The 16,301-nt window shown below is 41.6% G+C and overlaps 1 protein-coding gene across 5 annotated transcripts; it reads right to left on the bottom strand.

The window, feature by feature from the left end:
• Window positions 1-5,979: 5,979 nt before the first annotated feature.
• LOC120744698 (SWI/SNF-related matrix-associated actin-dependent regulator of chromatin subfamily E member 1-like) lies at window positions 5,980-16,051 on the bottom strand. 5 transcript variants are annotated; one of them, XM_040049224.1, is made up of 11 exons: window positions 15,956-16,050; window positions 15,363-15,420; window positions 14,348-14,391; window positions 13,606-13,704; window positions 12,149-12,241; window positions 11,442-11,573; window positions 10,369-10,540; window positions 10,066-10,238; window positions 9,705-9,806; window positions 9,248-9,485; window positions 5,980-8,228 (listed from the first exon to the last, which is right to left on the bottom strand). In XM_040049224.1, exons 2-11 carry the CDS (start codon window positions 15,367-15,369, stop codon window positions 7,843-7,845), a joined length of 1,446 nt encoding a protein of 481 aa, XP_039905158.1. In that variant the 5' UTR covers window positions 15,370-15,420; window positions 15,956-16,050; the 3' UTR covers window positions 5,980-7,842. The 5 variants fall into 5 exon arrangements, with proteins under 5 accessions (XP_039905158.1, XP_039905160.1, XP_039905159.1 ...); XM_040049226.1 differs by having other exon boundaries at window positions 12,161-12,241; window positions 15,956-16,049; XM_040049225.1 differs by having other exon boundaries at window positions 15,938-15,972.
• Between the last annotated feature and the right edge of the window lie 250 nt (window positions 16,052-16,301).

Raw genomic sequence — 16,301 nt, 5'->3', positions numbered from 1 at the left:
GTCTCCTCACATGCAAGATTTTGAATAATCAAGCCCCATTTTATTTTAAATTCCACTTAGAAACTATATCACCCTATGGTATTTAAACATATAACTGCAAACAGAGCCATCAACTGCAAATTATATGTAAATTCAGGACCTAGAGGATGTTAAAACCAAAAATAAAACCAAGTGTGAATTTAACATCGTGCACTATGTAAAACACATCAGCAAATTTGTGTTTAGACTAACACTGCACTACTCATTGCTGTGAGGTTTCTTTGCATGCTATAGTTGTGTGCAAACAAAGGTTTTGGTGTCAGTCAACTACTTGACTCCCTGGTGTAACTCTCAAATACACTCCTAAAAGTACATAGCATGTAATCTGGAGCTGAAATGGTGTCTCAATAATTTAGAAGATCATCATTTAGCTTGGAAAGCCAGATTGCTGATCTATATAAACGCCCTCCATAAAACTACAAGAGCAGAGGGGGGCTCTGTATTTACATGCATGAACGCTGGTGCAACAACAGGACAATTATAAACAGTCACTGCTCCCTGAATCTTGAGTACATGTCAGTAAGATGCCGGCCTATTTTTCTACCAAGAGAGCTAACAGTAGGGATCATCACGGCTGTGCACATTCCACCCAACGCCAAAGTAAACTGGACTCCAACCTGCTGCTGACCTTGTACCACTTGTTAACTACCATAAAAGTAGTTAACAAGCATAACGGATAAAAATGTACCAACGCACACCAAATATTAACTAGGTGGGAAAGCAAGATTAAATAAATAAGTCTTCAGCCGTGATTTAAACAGTGGCATAGAGTCAGACGCCCGGATAGATTGTTCCATAAGACTGGGGCAGCTACAGCAAACGCACGGTCGCCACGAGACTTCAGCCGAGAACGAGGTTGCTCCAGAAGAAGTTGGGTAGCAGATCTAAGTGCTCTGACAGGAGTGTGTAACCTAAGAAGCTCATTGAGGTAGCTCGGCGCCAAATTATTGATAATTTTGTAAGTGAAAAGTAGTATTTTAAATTGAATACGGTATTTAACTGGCAGCCAGTGCAAGCCAGCAAGAACAGGAGTGATGGAAGAAAATTTCCTGCTACCTATCAAAAGGCGTGGAGTGCATAATGTTGAAGTTCCAGTAGTAAGGGTGAGTTGTCTATGATGTGTTCAGCAGTCTGATGGCCTGATGGAAAAAGCCGTCTCTCAGTCTGCTGGTTCGGGACCGGATGCTGCAGAACCTCCTTCCTGATGGAAGTAGTCTGAACAGTTTATGGCTGGGGTGACTGGAGTCCTTGATGATCCCCCCCGCTTTCCTCAGGCAGCGCTTCCTGTAGATGTCTTGGAGGGAGGGAAGCTCACCTCCAATTATCCGTTCAGAGCACCGCACTACTCTCTGGAGAGCTTTGCGGTTGTAAGCGGTGCTGTTGCCATACCAGGTGGTGATGCATCCAGTGAGGATGCTCTCAATGGCACAGCGATAGAAGGTCCTGTGGATGCGGGGGCTCATGCCAAATCTTTTCAGTCTCCTGAGAAAGAAGAGGCTGTTTTGTTTATGTGTACTGACCATGTGAGATTCTCAGCCAGATGTACACCAAGGAACCGGAAGCTGCTCACTCTCTCCACAGCACCTCCGGAAGTCCACTATCAACTCCTTTGTCTTTGCGACGTTGAGGGTGAGATGGTTGTCTTGACACCAGTGGGTCAGGGCGCTGACCTCCTCCCTGTAAGCCGTCTCATCACCATTGGTGATAAGACCCACCACTGTAGTGTTGTCCGCAAACTTCACAATGATGTTGGAGTTGTTAGTGGCCGTGCAGTTGTAGGTGTAGAGTGAGTACAGGAGAGGGCTCAGTACACACCCCTGTGGAGCACCAGTGTTCAGTGTGATGGGGGATGAGGTGATGCTGCCCAGTCTGACGACTTGGCGTCTGTCAGACAGGAAGTTAAGGATCCAGCTGCAGAGGGAGCTGCTCAGTCCTAGATCCTGCAGTTTCCTGTCCAGCTTCAAGGGAACGATGGTATTGAATGCTGAGCTGTAATCCACAAACAGCATTCTCACATACGTGTCTCTCTTCTCCAGGTGTGAGAGGGCAGTATGTAGTGTCAGGGCTATGGCATCATCAGTGGACCTGTTTTGGTGGTATGCGAATTGTAGAGGGTCCAGTGAGTCGGGTAGTGCAGAGCAAACGAAGTCCCTGACCAGCTTCTCGAAGCATTTGCTCACGATGGGGGTCAGGGCTACAGGTCGCCAGTTGTTCAATGAGGAGATGGTGGAGGATTTGGGTACAGGAACGATGGTGGCCATTTTGAAGCAGGCTGGGACTACAGACAGAGAGAGGGAAAGGTTGAAGATAAACACTCCAGCCAGCCACGCATGACTTGAGGACGCAGCCGGGAATCCCGTCCGCACCAGTAGCTTTGCGTGCGTTCACCTTCTTGAAGCACCTCCACACATCCTCCTCAGACACAGTGTGCGCGCTGACGTCATCCGCGGTGCGCCTAACAGCTTCCAGATCATTTACTCTGGCAATATGGCAAGAAGGCCATCACTGCTTCAAGCACTGCCTATATGATCTGGTTAGAGAGCAAGGACAGCAGCAGTCATCTGCCCTTGAAGAAAAGACATCTGCCCAAGATGAAGAAACTTCCTCTCCAGAAGATGAAGGGACAATCTCCAAAGAGGCTGACTGTATCACCACTGATGATGAGTACTAGCCAGTGCCTGAATCCTCTTCTTTGGGGGAGGATTGGGGTTGGGGGGCATGGAGGTGGAGGCCGAGCAGCTGATGGAAAAGAACATAGGAGCATTTTCTGAGACCGAGGAGCCGGTGACTGAGTGGATCCCTCATGAAAGGAAAACCATGTGGGTCCCACCACTGAAGAGAGACTGCTCTACAATCCAGTGCCCACTGGTATCAAACCAGGGCTCAGCCTGTATGCAGTTCCCTGCATTAGCAGCCTGAGATCTACTTTTTGATTTTTTATAACAAAGGAGATCTTTTAGCTGCTGTGCACCCTTACAAACCTGCACGGGAGGCGAAGGTGTGAGGATTGGAGGATTATAGATGAAGTGGAGATGTGAGCCTAAACCAGAATAAAGCAATACATAGCATGTTGGATGACAACACTGGAAGTTCTCAGGAAGTAAAAAAAGGCATGGGGTTCAGACTCCAACTGACGGAGGAGCTCCGAGGACAACGTCTTTCCTTTGGTCACTTTGGCAGAGGAACCCCTCAGATGAAAACTGGCACAGGGGAAACAACCCAGAGCTCCCTCCCCAGCTCCTCCAGTTGCAACAGAGGAAGATTTTGTTGTCTGTCTTTGGTTTCACCAAAACTACCACGGAAATATCCCACATGCCAAAGCAACGGAGGAATGTGCTTCTTTTGACAGCAACACACAAGGAACCAGCAGTCAGTGATGGGGAATAAAGGATGCGTGAAAGCAAGAAGCAATCCTGGACTACAATAGGCACAAATTGGATAACTTAGAGGATGTTGGCAGCTCAAGTTGTTGAAGGAAAACTAACTGATGGCTGATGGCTCTTTTCTCCAATTTCCTGGATGTCTTGGGATACGATGCTTTGTCCCGCCGGAAACAACTTCACTGAAGTGGGGGAGTCATCTACAACCTACAAATGAAGAGTGATCCTGGGAGAGTTGGGGCACATGCTGGTGACCTCAACAACTGCAAGACATCCTTCTCCTTAATTCTCAGCCACTTCTGCCATTGATCTCAAGATACAGTAGTCTGAACCAGAGTGTGACCCATACCCCACCAACGAAATGAGAAAGTGCAAAAGATGCACCTCCAGGATTGGAACAGAAGCCCCTTGCACCAGGTGTAGAAAGTGTGCCTACAAAAACCACTCTACTGTGGTTAGTACATCTTGCTGCTAATGAGGATGCACACAGAAGCACACACTGGAATATAAATTTCAATCATTTTATTGGTCATTTCAATGGTTATTGGGTCATTAAATTGCCTTTCTTGCCACTAACACACCATGTGTGATATTCTTTTTGGCCAGTCATTCCCCCCCCAAAGGAAAAAATAAATAAATAAATAAAGTAAAAATAAATCATTGTTACAGTTACTGTTACTGACCTGCAATGATGATAAAAAAAATATTAGGTTTCATCATTCATATGCTAAAAAATGTGAACTTTATTACTATTTTCCCCCAAAAGCGTAGTAATAATACATAATCTGACTGGTATTCAAAGGGTATAATATCTGAATTTGAATTATATTTTGGCTTTCATGACTAGGAGCGGTGCTAATTTAAAAAATCAAGTCAATGAAAGTTGAAAAATGTTTTAATATATATTAATTTTATAGCATTTTGTAAACGTAAACAAGGGGGTGGCCATTTTTGGCCACGAACAAGCTGAGAGGGAGTTTTTATGTTTTTGCTCTCCCTGCACAAAAATAACAATGCATTATAATCAGTGTTGATGTGAATCAATTACATGCCCCAGACTTTACTATTAATAATACAAGAAATTTCAGTAGCAATGCAATTATATAAAATTGCGAGATTTGAGGTTGTCTTCCAGATAGTGCAGTGGACAAAGAAACTGGTGTTTAAAGGGTTAAAAATTTTAAAAGTAATAATTATTTTATATTTATGAAAAGAACTGAACTTACTTAAAAGCTTTATGCAGAAAAAATGGCAAAAAAACATAAAAACAATAAAAATTACAGACCTAATCTGTTGGTGGCCACTTTTGGCCACGAACAAGCTGAAAGGGTAGTGATTTTGAACAAGCCCAGATTAAATGACTTGGCAATATCAAGTAATTCTGTGACAGTACAGTTAGAAGGATCGCCAGTATGTAAAGAACACTACCAAAATGATGTTGAATTTAACAGCAAAGAGCAGATTGAATTTATTACATGATTTAGGTAGAGTCATCATGTGCTAGAATTTAAGGTTCAATATCAATACCCAGGAAAATACCATCAATACCACAGTGAAGATCTCATCCTCCAACAGCTGAATGTGAGACTGGGAAGCTTGACATATAGATGGTATAACAGGTAAATGGTTAATTTGCAGTAAATGTAAGAAAACAGCTGTATGGAGTGTGAACCGAAAGATTTCTGGAGCATCATTCTATACATACATGTCTTGCAAGAGTAAGGTTATTTCAGTGGGCCTCATTTACTAACAGTGCATACACATAAATCTGTAATTTATCAATATTTTACTACTTTAGGAATACATTTATAATTCCTTCTTATGAACAAATGACAAAAATGACTTTGACCATCACTTGCAGTATAATTCCTTGGAAACTTTGGCAGTGGGTTTCTCACCTGAGACTGACAGCTCCTTGTCCTCCACCTGTTTTCTTCTTTTTTCTTGTAATCTGACTTTTTTTTTTCACATCAGACTTTTTGATTCCAGGCTTTTAAAATGTTTGTCACTCCGTGGAAACTCTTTGGAAAGTTGAGCCTCAACAGTCAGACTTCCTCCTTATTTCCTGCGGTGGAGCTGCAGGCTTTGCTCTTATAAGTCTGTCCCCAATTTCTGTGCTTCAGCTGGAGATATTATATAATGTTTATTTATATAGCGAAATTGGGGCGAAATCCTCTTGCTTGAGGGTGTCAATGATGGCCTTCTGGAGAGCGGTCAGGTCGGCAGTCTTACCCATGATTGCGGTTTTGAGTAATGAACCAGGCTGGGAGTTTTTAAAAGCCTCCGGAATCTTTTGCAGGTGTTTAGAGTTAATTCGTTGATTCAGAGGATTAGGTTAATAGCACGTTTAGAGAACCTTTTCATGATATGCTAATTATTTGATAAGGACCTGCATATGCTTTCGGTACCAGATTATATCAGTTGCTGAGCCCTCCTCTTAGCAAAACCCACTGGCTCACTCTTAACATCTTTCTCCGAGAGTGAAATTGTCACTAACCTCCTTATCCAGTCTTACTTTCGGGAGACAAAAAAAAAAAAAAAAAAAAAAGGACACAGCAGGTGTAGCAGAAAGACAAATCATCTTTATTTGGGTCAACAAGTTCAGACAGTAGAAAAGAAAAATGCAAAAAAAAAGAAAAAAAAGACAGGCATACTACCAAAAAACAGTCCAAGTAAGAAAACAGTCCTTTGAATGCATAAGTGAGGTTACCTGTGCATTTCTCTGGTGAAGTTAGATGCATGTAGTGCCAGCAGGAATCTGTGGTCTAAACAAAAGCCTCGCCTCACAGAGAAGCTTTTACAGGTTAAATGAGCAAAAATTAAATTAACTGAGTACAAGTGTCAGTTCTTTCTACTTAGAATTCAATACAGGGGAACAAATATCCAAGTTAATGTTTTACACTCAAAGCAAGACATGTTATTCAGATTTTTTAAAAATACCCTGGAGATGATCCCATCATTATTTATTTGCTGGGATCTTCATGCGTTTTGTATGAACTTTAATTTTCCTCATCTCCAGCTATACAAGACCTGCACTCAGATTCATACATGGGGAAGGTTAGTACATAGCCAAACATGCAGAATATGGAAAAATCAATTGATACTGACTTTACAAGGGTGTGTGTTAAAATGGCATCTGATTCAAGAGTACAAATTACCAAGGTTGCCCTGGATTACACTCGTTTAATAAGGTTCACTAAATATCAAAAGACAAAAAAGTAACAGTAGTAGTTCTGCAAATGAAATTTATCTAGAAAATTGAGGTTTTTCAATAAGTGAGAGCCGAAAATATTGAGGTCCTTTTGTCAGAGCTGGCCCTTTAACATATGTCAGGTTTCTCAAAATGAATCACAAAATAAAACTCTGCAGTGGTCCAAAAAATAAACACAAACATGGAGCGTAACAGCCACAGCATTGAAACCTCTGATGATCATCACAGTTGTGCTGGGAAAACTTGGCTACCAGCCTTCATCTGGTTGTTGAGATTCACCTAATCGCTGCTGCATACCAACAAGCTCGGCCGCTGCAGCACCACAACATCATAGATACACTCACACTGCAATAATGAAGTGGACAACAGCAGGGAGGTGGTTTCAATGTTGTGACTGGTTGTTAATGTGCTTAATGCATGCAGATGTGTGCGTTTCAACCACATCCTGTCTATACAGTAAGCCTTATCTCAGGTGTTTATTTGAACTATAAGGGGCACGTGGCTGCTTTTTCTCGTTCATCTGAAGCCGTTTCACTCTGAAGTCAGTCGTGATTCAGGTTTGTTTTTTTTAAACCTTTTTATAGTCTAAAAAAAAAAAAAAAAAAAAAAAAAAAAAAAGAAGAAAGAAAGAAAGAAAACAGTCTCACTAACAGATTGATTCACTTCTGACCTCAGTGCTGGGGATATAAACCCTGATGATAAAAGTAAATGGACTTTCAGACTCGGTGGTGCGGTTTGTGCTGAGCGGTTGTTTCACAGCCCTGTGTTATCCTATTTCTGAGTGTGTATCTGATTACTTTAAAAAAAATAACATCAAGTGACCTGATTAGAAAAGAGGAAATGCTCTCACAGTGCCTGGAGCACAAACTCAAAGAGGGCCAGGTGTTGTACTCTTTGGTGACGTTTCAATTAAGTCAGATTATCAGACCAGGCATGCTGAGTAAAGTTACAGGAAGTATACAGAGCTTTAAAGGAAATCCTACTTTCCCTGCGTTTGGTGCAGCTACATGAAGCTGGATGATGAAAACCTACGTCACTCTCGCACTATTTTTTTTGTATTGACTTTACTTTTACACCTCTCAACCAATCAGTATTTCTCAGCTGTTACAGAGCCACTCCTTCTGCATCACTACAACACTGCTGCTCCATCCAGAGAGGGAGAGCTGCAGCACCAGGAGGACATCTACACCCATCACTGTACAGGCAGCACTACTACATATCGTACTGCTGGCTGCTTTGACTGGGGGTCAGTAGTGGTGGGGGTGGTGGTGGTGGTGGTGGAGGGGTTGCTTCTTCTGAGGGAGGGGCTGGTGCTGCGGCCTCATTAGGATTAGCTGTACTGAGGTTGGCTTCTTGGCCTACAGGTGGGTCTGGGAATGCGCCTGATGCTGCTGCTCCAGGTGGGATGTCTGAGGGTGGAGGGGGCATGCTGTTGCTGCTGCCCCCATCATCACTGGGGGCACTGCTGTTGGGAGTACTGCTCTCCCTGGGGAGCTCAGGGGGAGGTGTTGCTTTATCAGAGGAAGACGATGAAGTATCAGATGGTGGTGGTGGAGCCACCTGGGGGTCTGAAAGCGGCTCTGCAGGTGCGGCCTCATCTAAAGAAAGGAATGGATGCAGATTTGGTATAAACACATCTGATTTAAAAATAAGCCGTCTTTAAGGACACATGTCATTGACATTTAAAACCTGATTAATGAAGAATAGAATTAACTGTTAAACCACTCTTAAAAGTGCAATATTTGTATAAACAATGTTTAATGCTGTGTCCACTAAACTCTGCTCAGTTTTGATTAATTTTACTTGAGATGTTGCTAAAACAAGGTAAAACTCAACTAAAACTAAAGTAATAGTAGCTGTACCTGACGTTTACAGCAGTTTCAATCCAATCCAGTTTTATCAAATCGAAAACAACAGTCACCTCAAAGCGCTGTACAAGCACTAAAGCACTTTGAGAGGTCAGTAGAAGTATTGTATCAACAACATCTAAGTACTAAACAGTTTTCATAACCTATCATGCAGCACATTAGCTAGCTGTTTAACTATTAGTAATAAGCTGACAGCCATGTTAGCCATTAGCAACATTTACAATTTGGAGTAATTAAAAAAGCCTTTTCATTCATTCTGTTGGTCCCACAATTCAATCAATACAAATAATGAAGGCATTATAGTACACATCAAAGGTGGGGAGTCATAACTGGGTAACGTCCCAGTAAATCTGAATTAAATGTTCATTGCTACTTGTGAGCTCTGCAAAATTAATAAAACAGTTAAAGAAAAAATTAACTCCACTGACCAAACCTATCTATATACAGTGAAACTGCTTTGAACGACTCCTCCATCAACCCAGTGGCTATCAGGTGGATTATGATTACACTTAAATAAAAACAAGTTTTAAGATTTAAAGCGTTTTATCCAACATGCCTTATTCACACAAGCACTTTCCATCTATATTTAAATATTTTCAAAAATTCTCACACATTGATGGATGAATCTAGGGGATTGTATTTTTCCCAAGGATGTTTGGCTTGCAGAATGAAGCACCCAAGGATAGACTCACCAACCAGACACCCTCCCCACCCCCCTGTGTATGTCTTTTTGTCCCCCCCACTGGTACCTGTCTCCATTGGTGTAGGTTTGTCCTCCTCCTTGGTCCCTGAGGTGGGGCTAGCATTAGTGCTGCTCTTCTCTGCAGCTTTGTTTCCAGCAGCCTCCTGTTGCTGTTGAGCAGCTTTCTCTGCCTGCTCAGCGGCCTCCCGCTCCCGCTCCTCTGCCCGGCGCCTTGCTGCCTCTTCAGCGGCAGCCATCTCTGCTGCTAGTTTCTCCATATCCACTTCCACCTTCTGACTGCACAGCTGGAAACACACAAGACTCTCAATTAAACAAAATGAATTTAAAAAGTTGCAAATGTCATAAGACTGAAGGCAAAGGGAAAGTAGTAGGCCTATACTTACCACACATAACAGTCTGTGGTGAAAAATTTCTATCTAAAGGGATGTTTAGTCATCTAGAAATAAAGCTCTTCCTTCCTACACACTCAGCTCTCTCTAGGTAAATAAACAGTGCTGCTTTACCCGCTTCAGCTCAGTATTGAATGAGTCAGTGGTCTCCAGAAAACGTCTTTTCTTGTCTTGATGGCGGTCCTCGATCTGAAGAAGTTCAGCTTCAAGTTTCCTCTGAAATCACAAGCAATCAATCAGCAGGAATAGATCCTTCCTTTTAAATGTGAAACAGTTTATAAAACTAGTGCAACTACTTTTGGTTGTAAGCAAAAATCTTGTCACAAGGAAGCCAATCCCATTTGAGGAATGCACATTTATATTAAAGTGTAAACAATGCTTTTGAAGTCAGTTTGAGTAATATTAACACCACATTAGCTTTACAAGCTAAAAAACAAAGTAACAAAATAGAAGCAAAAATGTCCTGCTAACATACCTGGTGCACCATAAGAGACTGGACCTGCCTCTTGAGGACCTGCATGCGGGCTGTGGTGACCACAGAGCGGACGTCGGGCACCACAATCTCACTGAGGATGTCACTAATGAGCCGGTGGTTTCTCTGGAAGCGAGCTGCTGCTGTGTGCTTCACTGAGAAACCATCATCATAATCTAGGTGGAGCGAAAAGACAAGATGGGCAGAACCATGACGAGGACAGACAGACAGGTCAGTGTTTATTTTAAGCACATTACATTGTGAAGCCATGATTAAAAATCATAGATATCTTCATAATTAACCTACCATCAGGATCTTCAGCAGGCTGAATGCTCATGTACGGCTCTCCTTTGTCCATACGTGACTGCCTCTGCCTGCTCTCCTCCTCCATTGCCGCCTCAGCCCGGTTCTTGGCGTTAATGTAGGCCAAGTAGGCAGGTGAGTTGTGGTAGGCCTTCAAAGAATCATTGTACTCAATCTAAGAGGAAGAGGGACAGGAAAAGAAAACAAGCCCTTTAAAACAACTCTGATCATTTCTTATTTTTCAATGCAGGGATTCTTTAGTTGTCACTTCTACAACTGCTGTTGAACTGCCAACATGTAAAGAAGGTATCCAAGAGCAACGGGTTACTTACAAAAGAAATTTAGGCTACGTTCACACTGCAGGTCTTAATGCTCAGTTACGATTTTCTTGTCTGCTTGTTCACACTACAAATAAAATGCGACAGCAAACGTGCTCTAGTGTGAACCCTCAAAGCGGCCGCATGCGCATAAGAAGACGTCACACACAACGTGCTGTTTAGACCCAGACCAAACAGTATTGTTTGACTGATGGCCCTTAACATAAAGACTTGCTTCGGACTTTACGTTTCCCAATTTTGCTTTAAGTTATAAAGTTATTTTGTTATTTACATATGGCCTAATAATGATCCTTATTGCTGTTTTAGAGAGGAGCGGTGCTTCAAAGGATAGTTGCAGATTTCTGTCAGAATCTGCAGATTATACAGTACAAATAAAATGTTCACGTTTCTCCAACGTTGACTTCCAAACAGTTTCACTAACATCTACACTGGATGACCAGGAAGCATTCACGATGTCTTCTCGGGCACGTCTCCGGCGCTGATAATTGGCGTCTGTCTTGTGTCAGTGATGCAAAAGACGGATTTAATGCGACATGACCATTCAAACAGCAGTCGCTTTCTAAAACATCAGATATGTATCGGATTCAGTACCACATACGAAAGTGACCCAGATCGGATTTGTGCTGTTCACGCTGGCATACCATGATCGGATATGGGTTGCATAGGGTCAAAAAAGTCGGATTTGATGCGCTTTCGCCTGCAGTGTGAACGTAGCCTTAGACTCTTGCTCCTCCTTACCTTCTCAGCCTCGTACTCATTAAGGTAGTCCTGCTTCTCTTCATCACTCAGGTCCCTCCACATGCCCCCAATAATCTTTCCAATCTCCCACAGCTTCAGGTCTGGGTTGGAAGCCTTTACTTGGTCCCATACCTTTCATATTCACATCAACACACACACACACACAGGATCAAATGACATTGACTGTTACAATACAAAGGAAATACGGGAAGCAAAGTACAGAGGTAAGAAACAGTTGTAAGATCTAACTGGATGAAATTATTAGTAAGGAAAAGCATAACTACTTAAGTGCTGCAAGAAAGCATGATGGAAAATATTCACTTATATATGGAATTCAATTTTTTTTTTTTTTTTAAATGCAGGATCCTTTAGATCACATTATGTTTTTGAGCATACAGTGTTAAAATTACAGCTCTGAAACTAGAGAAAAGCAGGCAAGAGATGAGCCTATAAGGGGGAAAAATAGAGTGCCAGGGACAGATTATCCCCGTAAGAGGAAACATATGGAGATGTAGCAATTTTGCATGTTGACAAACACAGAAGGCTACTGTGAGTCAACGGAAACAAAGTGGAGAGCCTCCACTAGGTGGCTGAGGTGGTGGTGAGGCGTCATGGCTTGGCTGTTTCCCACCCTCAAACCCCTGCCAGCTTTTCAGGGGGATGGGAGGACAAGCAGTAAAAGCAGACACCGTGGATGGGTGTCTTACCTTCCTGCTTACCTTCCGGCTGTACCGCATGTATGGCATCAGTGGCTTGTCTGGTGGTTTGGGAGGCTTTGGGACGGTGATGCCCGAGGAGTTCTGTGGAAAGAAGGAGAGAGGGGGCACAAAGAAGAAGGAGGAAAAAGTATGAATGGAGAGATGGAAGGTATGAAGCCAAAGGGAAACAAACAAACAAGGGCCAGGTTTAGAGAGTGAACAGAAAAAACAAAAACTATCATAAAACATCTGCTGATTATGGTCTGATATGGTTTGTGGAAAAGGTAAAACAACAGATGTGAATGTAAACATGACAATACACAATACTGAAATGTTCCTTAATGCTTTCATACAGTCAGATAAAAACAATTTTGATGTGTTAAGATGTTCTACAAGCCAAAGAATGGCTTTAAGTGTTTCAGAGCATCTCTGTAAGGCAAATGATGTTTAGATGTTTCACAGGCTGCTCGTTTACATTACTATCACCCCCTAACTGGTGATGCAGAAAATGTTTTTTTTGTTTTGGCTGTTCACTTTGATTTTGTTACAAAAAAATGAAATTCCAACATTGTCTTTATTTTGGGATTGGAATTCTAGAGGATTACGTGTGAACAAATAAGCTGCCAGCTCTGATGTGTGTTCATGTTAGAAAACAGCACCACTGACTGAGTGCACAATGAGTGGGAAAATAAATAAATTTTCAAAGTGAACAGTTTCCTGTAGCATTGCTTTCTCTGTGTTATCTGTGTTTTGTTCTGCTGTAATATATCTTGTTTTATGCAAGTGCACTCAGAGCCTGAAGGAAAAAACCTTGTTTAACAAAAGGCTGGCAGCTACTGTTGTGATACAAGTTAACTCAGATTCGGTTTTAGGTTGTGCTGAAAGAACTAGCAACATTTGGCTAATTTGGCAAGGGCAAAACATCTTTTGAAGATAATTCAAACAATAAAGGAACACATTCACCACAAAGGTAGTGTTTTGCCTATGCCACCATGCACACCCACAGGAAGGCTTGTGTTCTAGTCCGACAAGAGCAGATATACTTTCTGACTTGATTACTGCTAACTGCAGTGCAGGAACTGTTAAGGCCGGATTGGTCACGTTGAAAACGTGTTATTCCCCCCCCCCCACCAGGTCAATATGAAAATAAATCTTATTCAGTTTATATTTTTTTTCCAAAAGCAGAGCTGTCATCAAATGTTACGTTCCAACTGACATCACATCTTACTTTTTTTTTATAATGCATTAATTTGTTTTTTCAACACATTTATGCATGCAACTGAAGCTCTTTAAAGCTGCAAGTCATATATTCAGTTTGCCCACTTCGATATACAGTCTAAGCCTTTCTTACAATCCTATCATTCTTCTCATACCTGGGCCCTTTATTCAATCCAAAACATTTACTTGTGCTTTACACTTTCTGTTACATTTAATTTGTTTTTCAAATCGCTCCATCAATTCATTACCCTGCTGGAGCCTCCGGAGCTCCCTCCCAGTCGGAGGTTGTTGTAGGCCAGATGGCTGTAAGGGTTGTAGCCCACAAACCCTGGGGTGGAAGGCATTTGCTGATGGAAGACAAATGAGACAAAACACGAATGAGAAATGGCTCACACACAAGAGGAGGAAGAGGGATAAACATAAATAAGTGAAAAGGAGGGGGAAACATGAAAATACATGTATATATAGATATATATATGTTGACTTTTTGATTTGTTTGTTCCATGATCTTATCATGCAAGGCAAAAAAGGCAACTGGGTGGCATTAAGAATTAGTGCACAACAAAAACTTATTTAACTGAGTGTGTATCAGCAGATTTCAGCTCTACACAGTGCTTTGCACTGCATCTGAATGTAAGGAAATGAAAAGCATCAAAACAAGCATGTACTCTGTTACTTCACATATGTCTACTAATAACATCAGCCAAGGTAGATTCTGCAAAGCTCTTCAGTCAAATAACAAACTAACTTGATCCCCATCAGTAATCTCAAACACCTTTGGTGCAAGACCTAAAAAAAACGTGTGGCATGACAGGAAAAAGGGGTGAAAGCGATGATGGAGAACTGAAGAACAAGGTTTGTGGCAACCTTGGCACGTTCACACATTAAAGATTTAAAGGAAAGTAACAAAGAAAAGAAGCAAAAAAATAACATGGCCCTTGGCTGCTAAACCATGAACACTAAGACTGGTGCTAAAAGTGGGACACTTACTGTTGTTGGGGCAGGGGGAGGGGGAGGAGCGTAGGATGGTCGTTCTGTTCAAAGTTTAAAAAAAAAAAAAAAAAAAAAAAAAAAAAAAAGAGAGAAAAAGAAAAAAAATGTTAGTCAACGCTTGCATACCTGCTCTGTACAAATGACATGTTTTCCCCGCTGTTTACTTTTGCCTGACAATAATACCACTTGAGTGTGAACAGTGAGGGTTCTTCCTAACTGTCTACTGTGAAAGTACTTCAGCCCCATTTTTCACTCCTCTGCATCATGAATGTCTGAAAAGAGATGCACTTCTATATGAGGTAATCCAACTGACTGCTGCTGTCACCCAGGTACATTTTGCAATTCAGTATTACTTTCAGTTTTCAGCCATAGACAATTCCTTATTTTTACATTTCCATTAATGCCAAAAAACTAGATCTGTAGCATTTCACTTTATCAACCAGCCTGTGCTGGTCCTGAGTGTTACTCTGATGCTCTTCTGGGTCTTAACTGTCAGTTGTACATTTTCAAACTCCACCACTGTGTTCTGCATCTCAAGTCCAGAGTCCTCATTTCACTGCAACGTCAAACTCAATGTGACCGCAGAGCAGAACAAAGGCTACCATCACTATCTCCAGTTTGAATCAGTTGACTTTGAGTCTATACAAAACACGAGGAACTGACTAAAGAGGCAGATAGTACATATAGGACACAAATCTGATTCTATGAGAAATAGTGCAACTGTACACACTCTTCAATGTTGTTTTTATTGAAAAGTCCACCGATCTAGACAGCATGACACTATGAAGCATGGCAACCTAAAGCATAAAATTCTGCATGACGGCATCCTATGTGCAAAAACAGCGCAAAAATGTGCTTTATGTTATCTGAGTCCCTTACTTAATGAAACAGTATTCCTACATCTTTTCCCCAGTGTACTGGTCGCATATATATATATATATATATATATGAACCATAGAATGAGACAGGTGTTGGCATATAAAGGATATCAATGACTGATTTATTTACTTACTTGACATCGCAGCTGAGGAGCGGCCTATGGAATGGAGGCTATTTTCATGCTGGTTAAGCTGAAGAGGGAAACATAAAGAGAAAGGAACTCAACTACAGTCCACTTTGTAGTTTCGGCGTAGAACGAGGAAGAAGAAAAAAAGCACCGGTAAATGAGCGGATAACAACAACAATGGCTGACTGGGTTAAACGGGTTAGCATTAGCTTACAAGGCCTACTAGCTAAACTCGCCGACACCAAAACCTCTTTGTCCCATATTCATACGAGTTATCCATCGAATTTAATGGCTCTAGGTCCAAACAATAAAAGTAAGCAAACACGAATATGCTTTCATTCAAAACTATGTGACACTTTTAAAGAGCAAAACGCTTAAGCGACGTCAGTATGAGCCTTGCTGTTAAAGCTAGGTTAACGAAGAAGTCACCAGCTCCCGCTATCAACCAACATCAATTAATCAACCAGCCCAAGTTTCCTCTGGCACATGAAAATGTTTTCCCGCTTCTTCCCCGAAGTTACAAAATGCAACAGTGACACTTTTTAAAATATAAATACGTGCATATATTTATATATACACACATGCTGGGAACAACATACAGCAATTCACTTAACCGTCCTTTGTTCCCTCTGTAGGGCCGCTTGTTCCGCCTCTCACGCACACACCGGAAGTGATATTTTTCAAGCAGGTCGTCCGACGGATAAGAAATGAGCATTTCATAATAAAAGTATATTTGTGTTAAAATACTTTTTTTTCATGTATTTAAAATATCCCAACATCCAAACTATTAATTTTTGTATTCCAAACCACTTAAAAGTATGTGTAAACCGTGGAAAATATTGATGTATCTTCTTGCCAGAAAAGCGAAACCATCAAATGCCTTAAGCCAGGATAAAGGCCAGCAGGGGGAGATTCCTGTGGTTGTAGAAAGACAGAAGGATTTAT

This window comes from Simochromis diagramma, unplaced genomic scaffold, assembly GCF_900408965.1.
Source record: "Simochromis diagramma unplaced genomic scaffold, fSimDia1.1 OVJJ01000517.1, whole genome shotgun sequence".
Taxonomy (NCBI): Eukaryota; Metazoa; Chordata; class Actinopteri; order Cichliformes; family Cichlidae; genus Simochromis; species Simochromis diagramma.
This window is presented reverse-complemented; position numbering and strand designations above follow the sequence as displayed.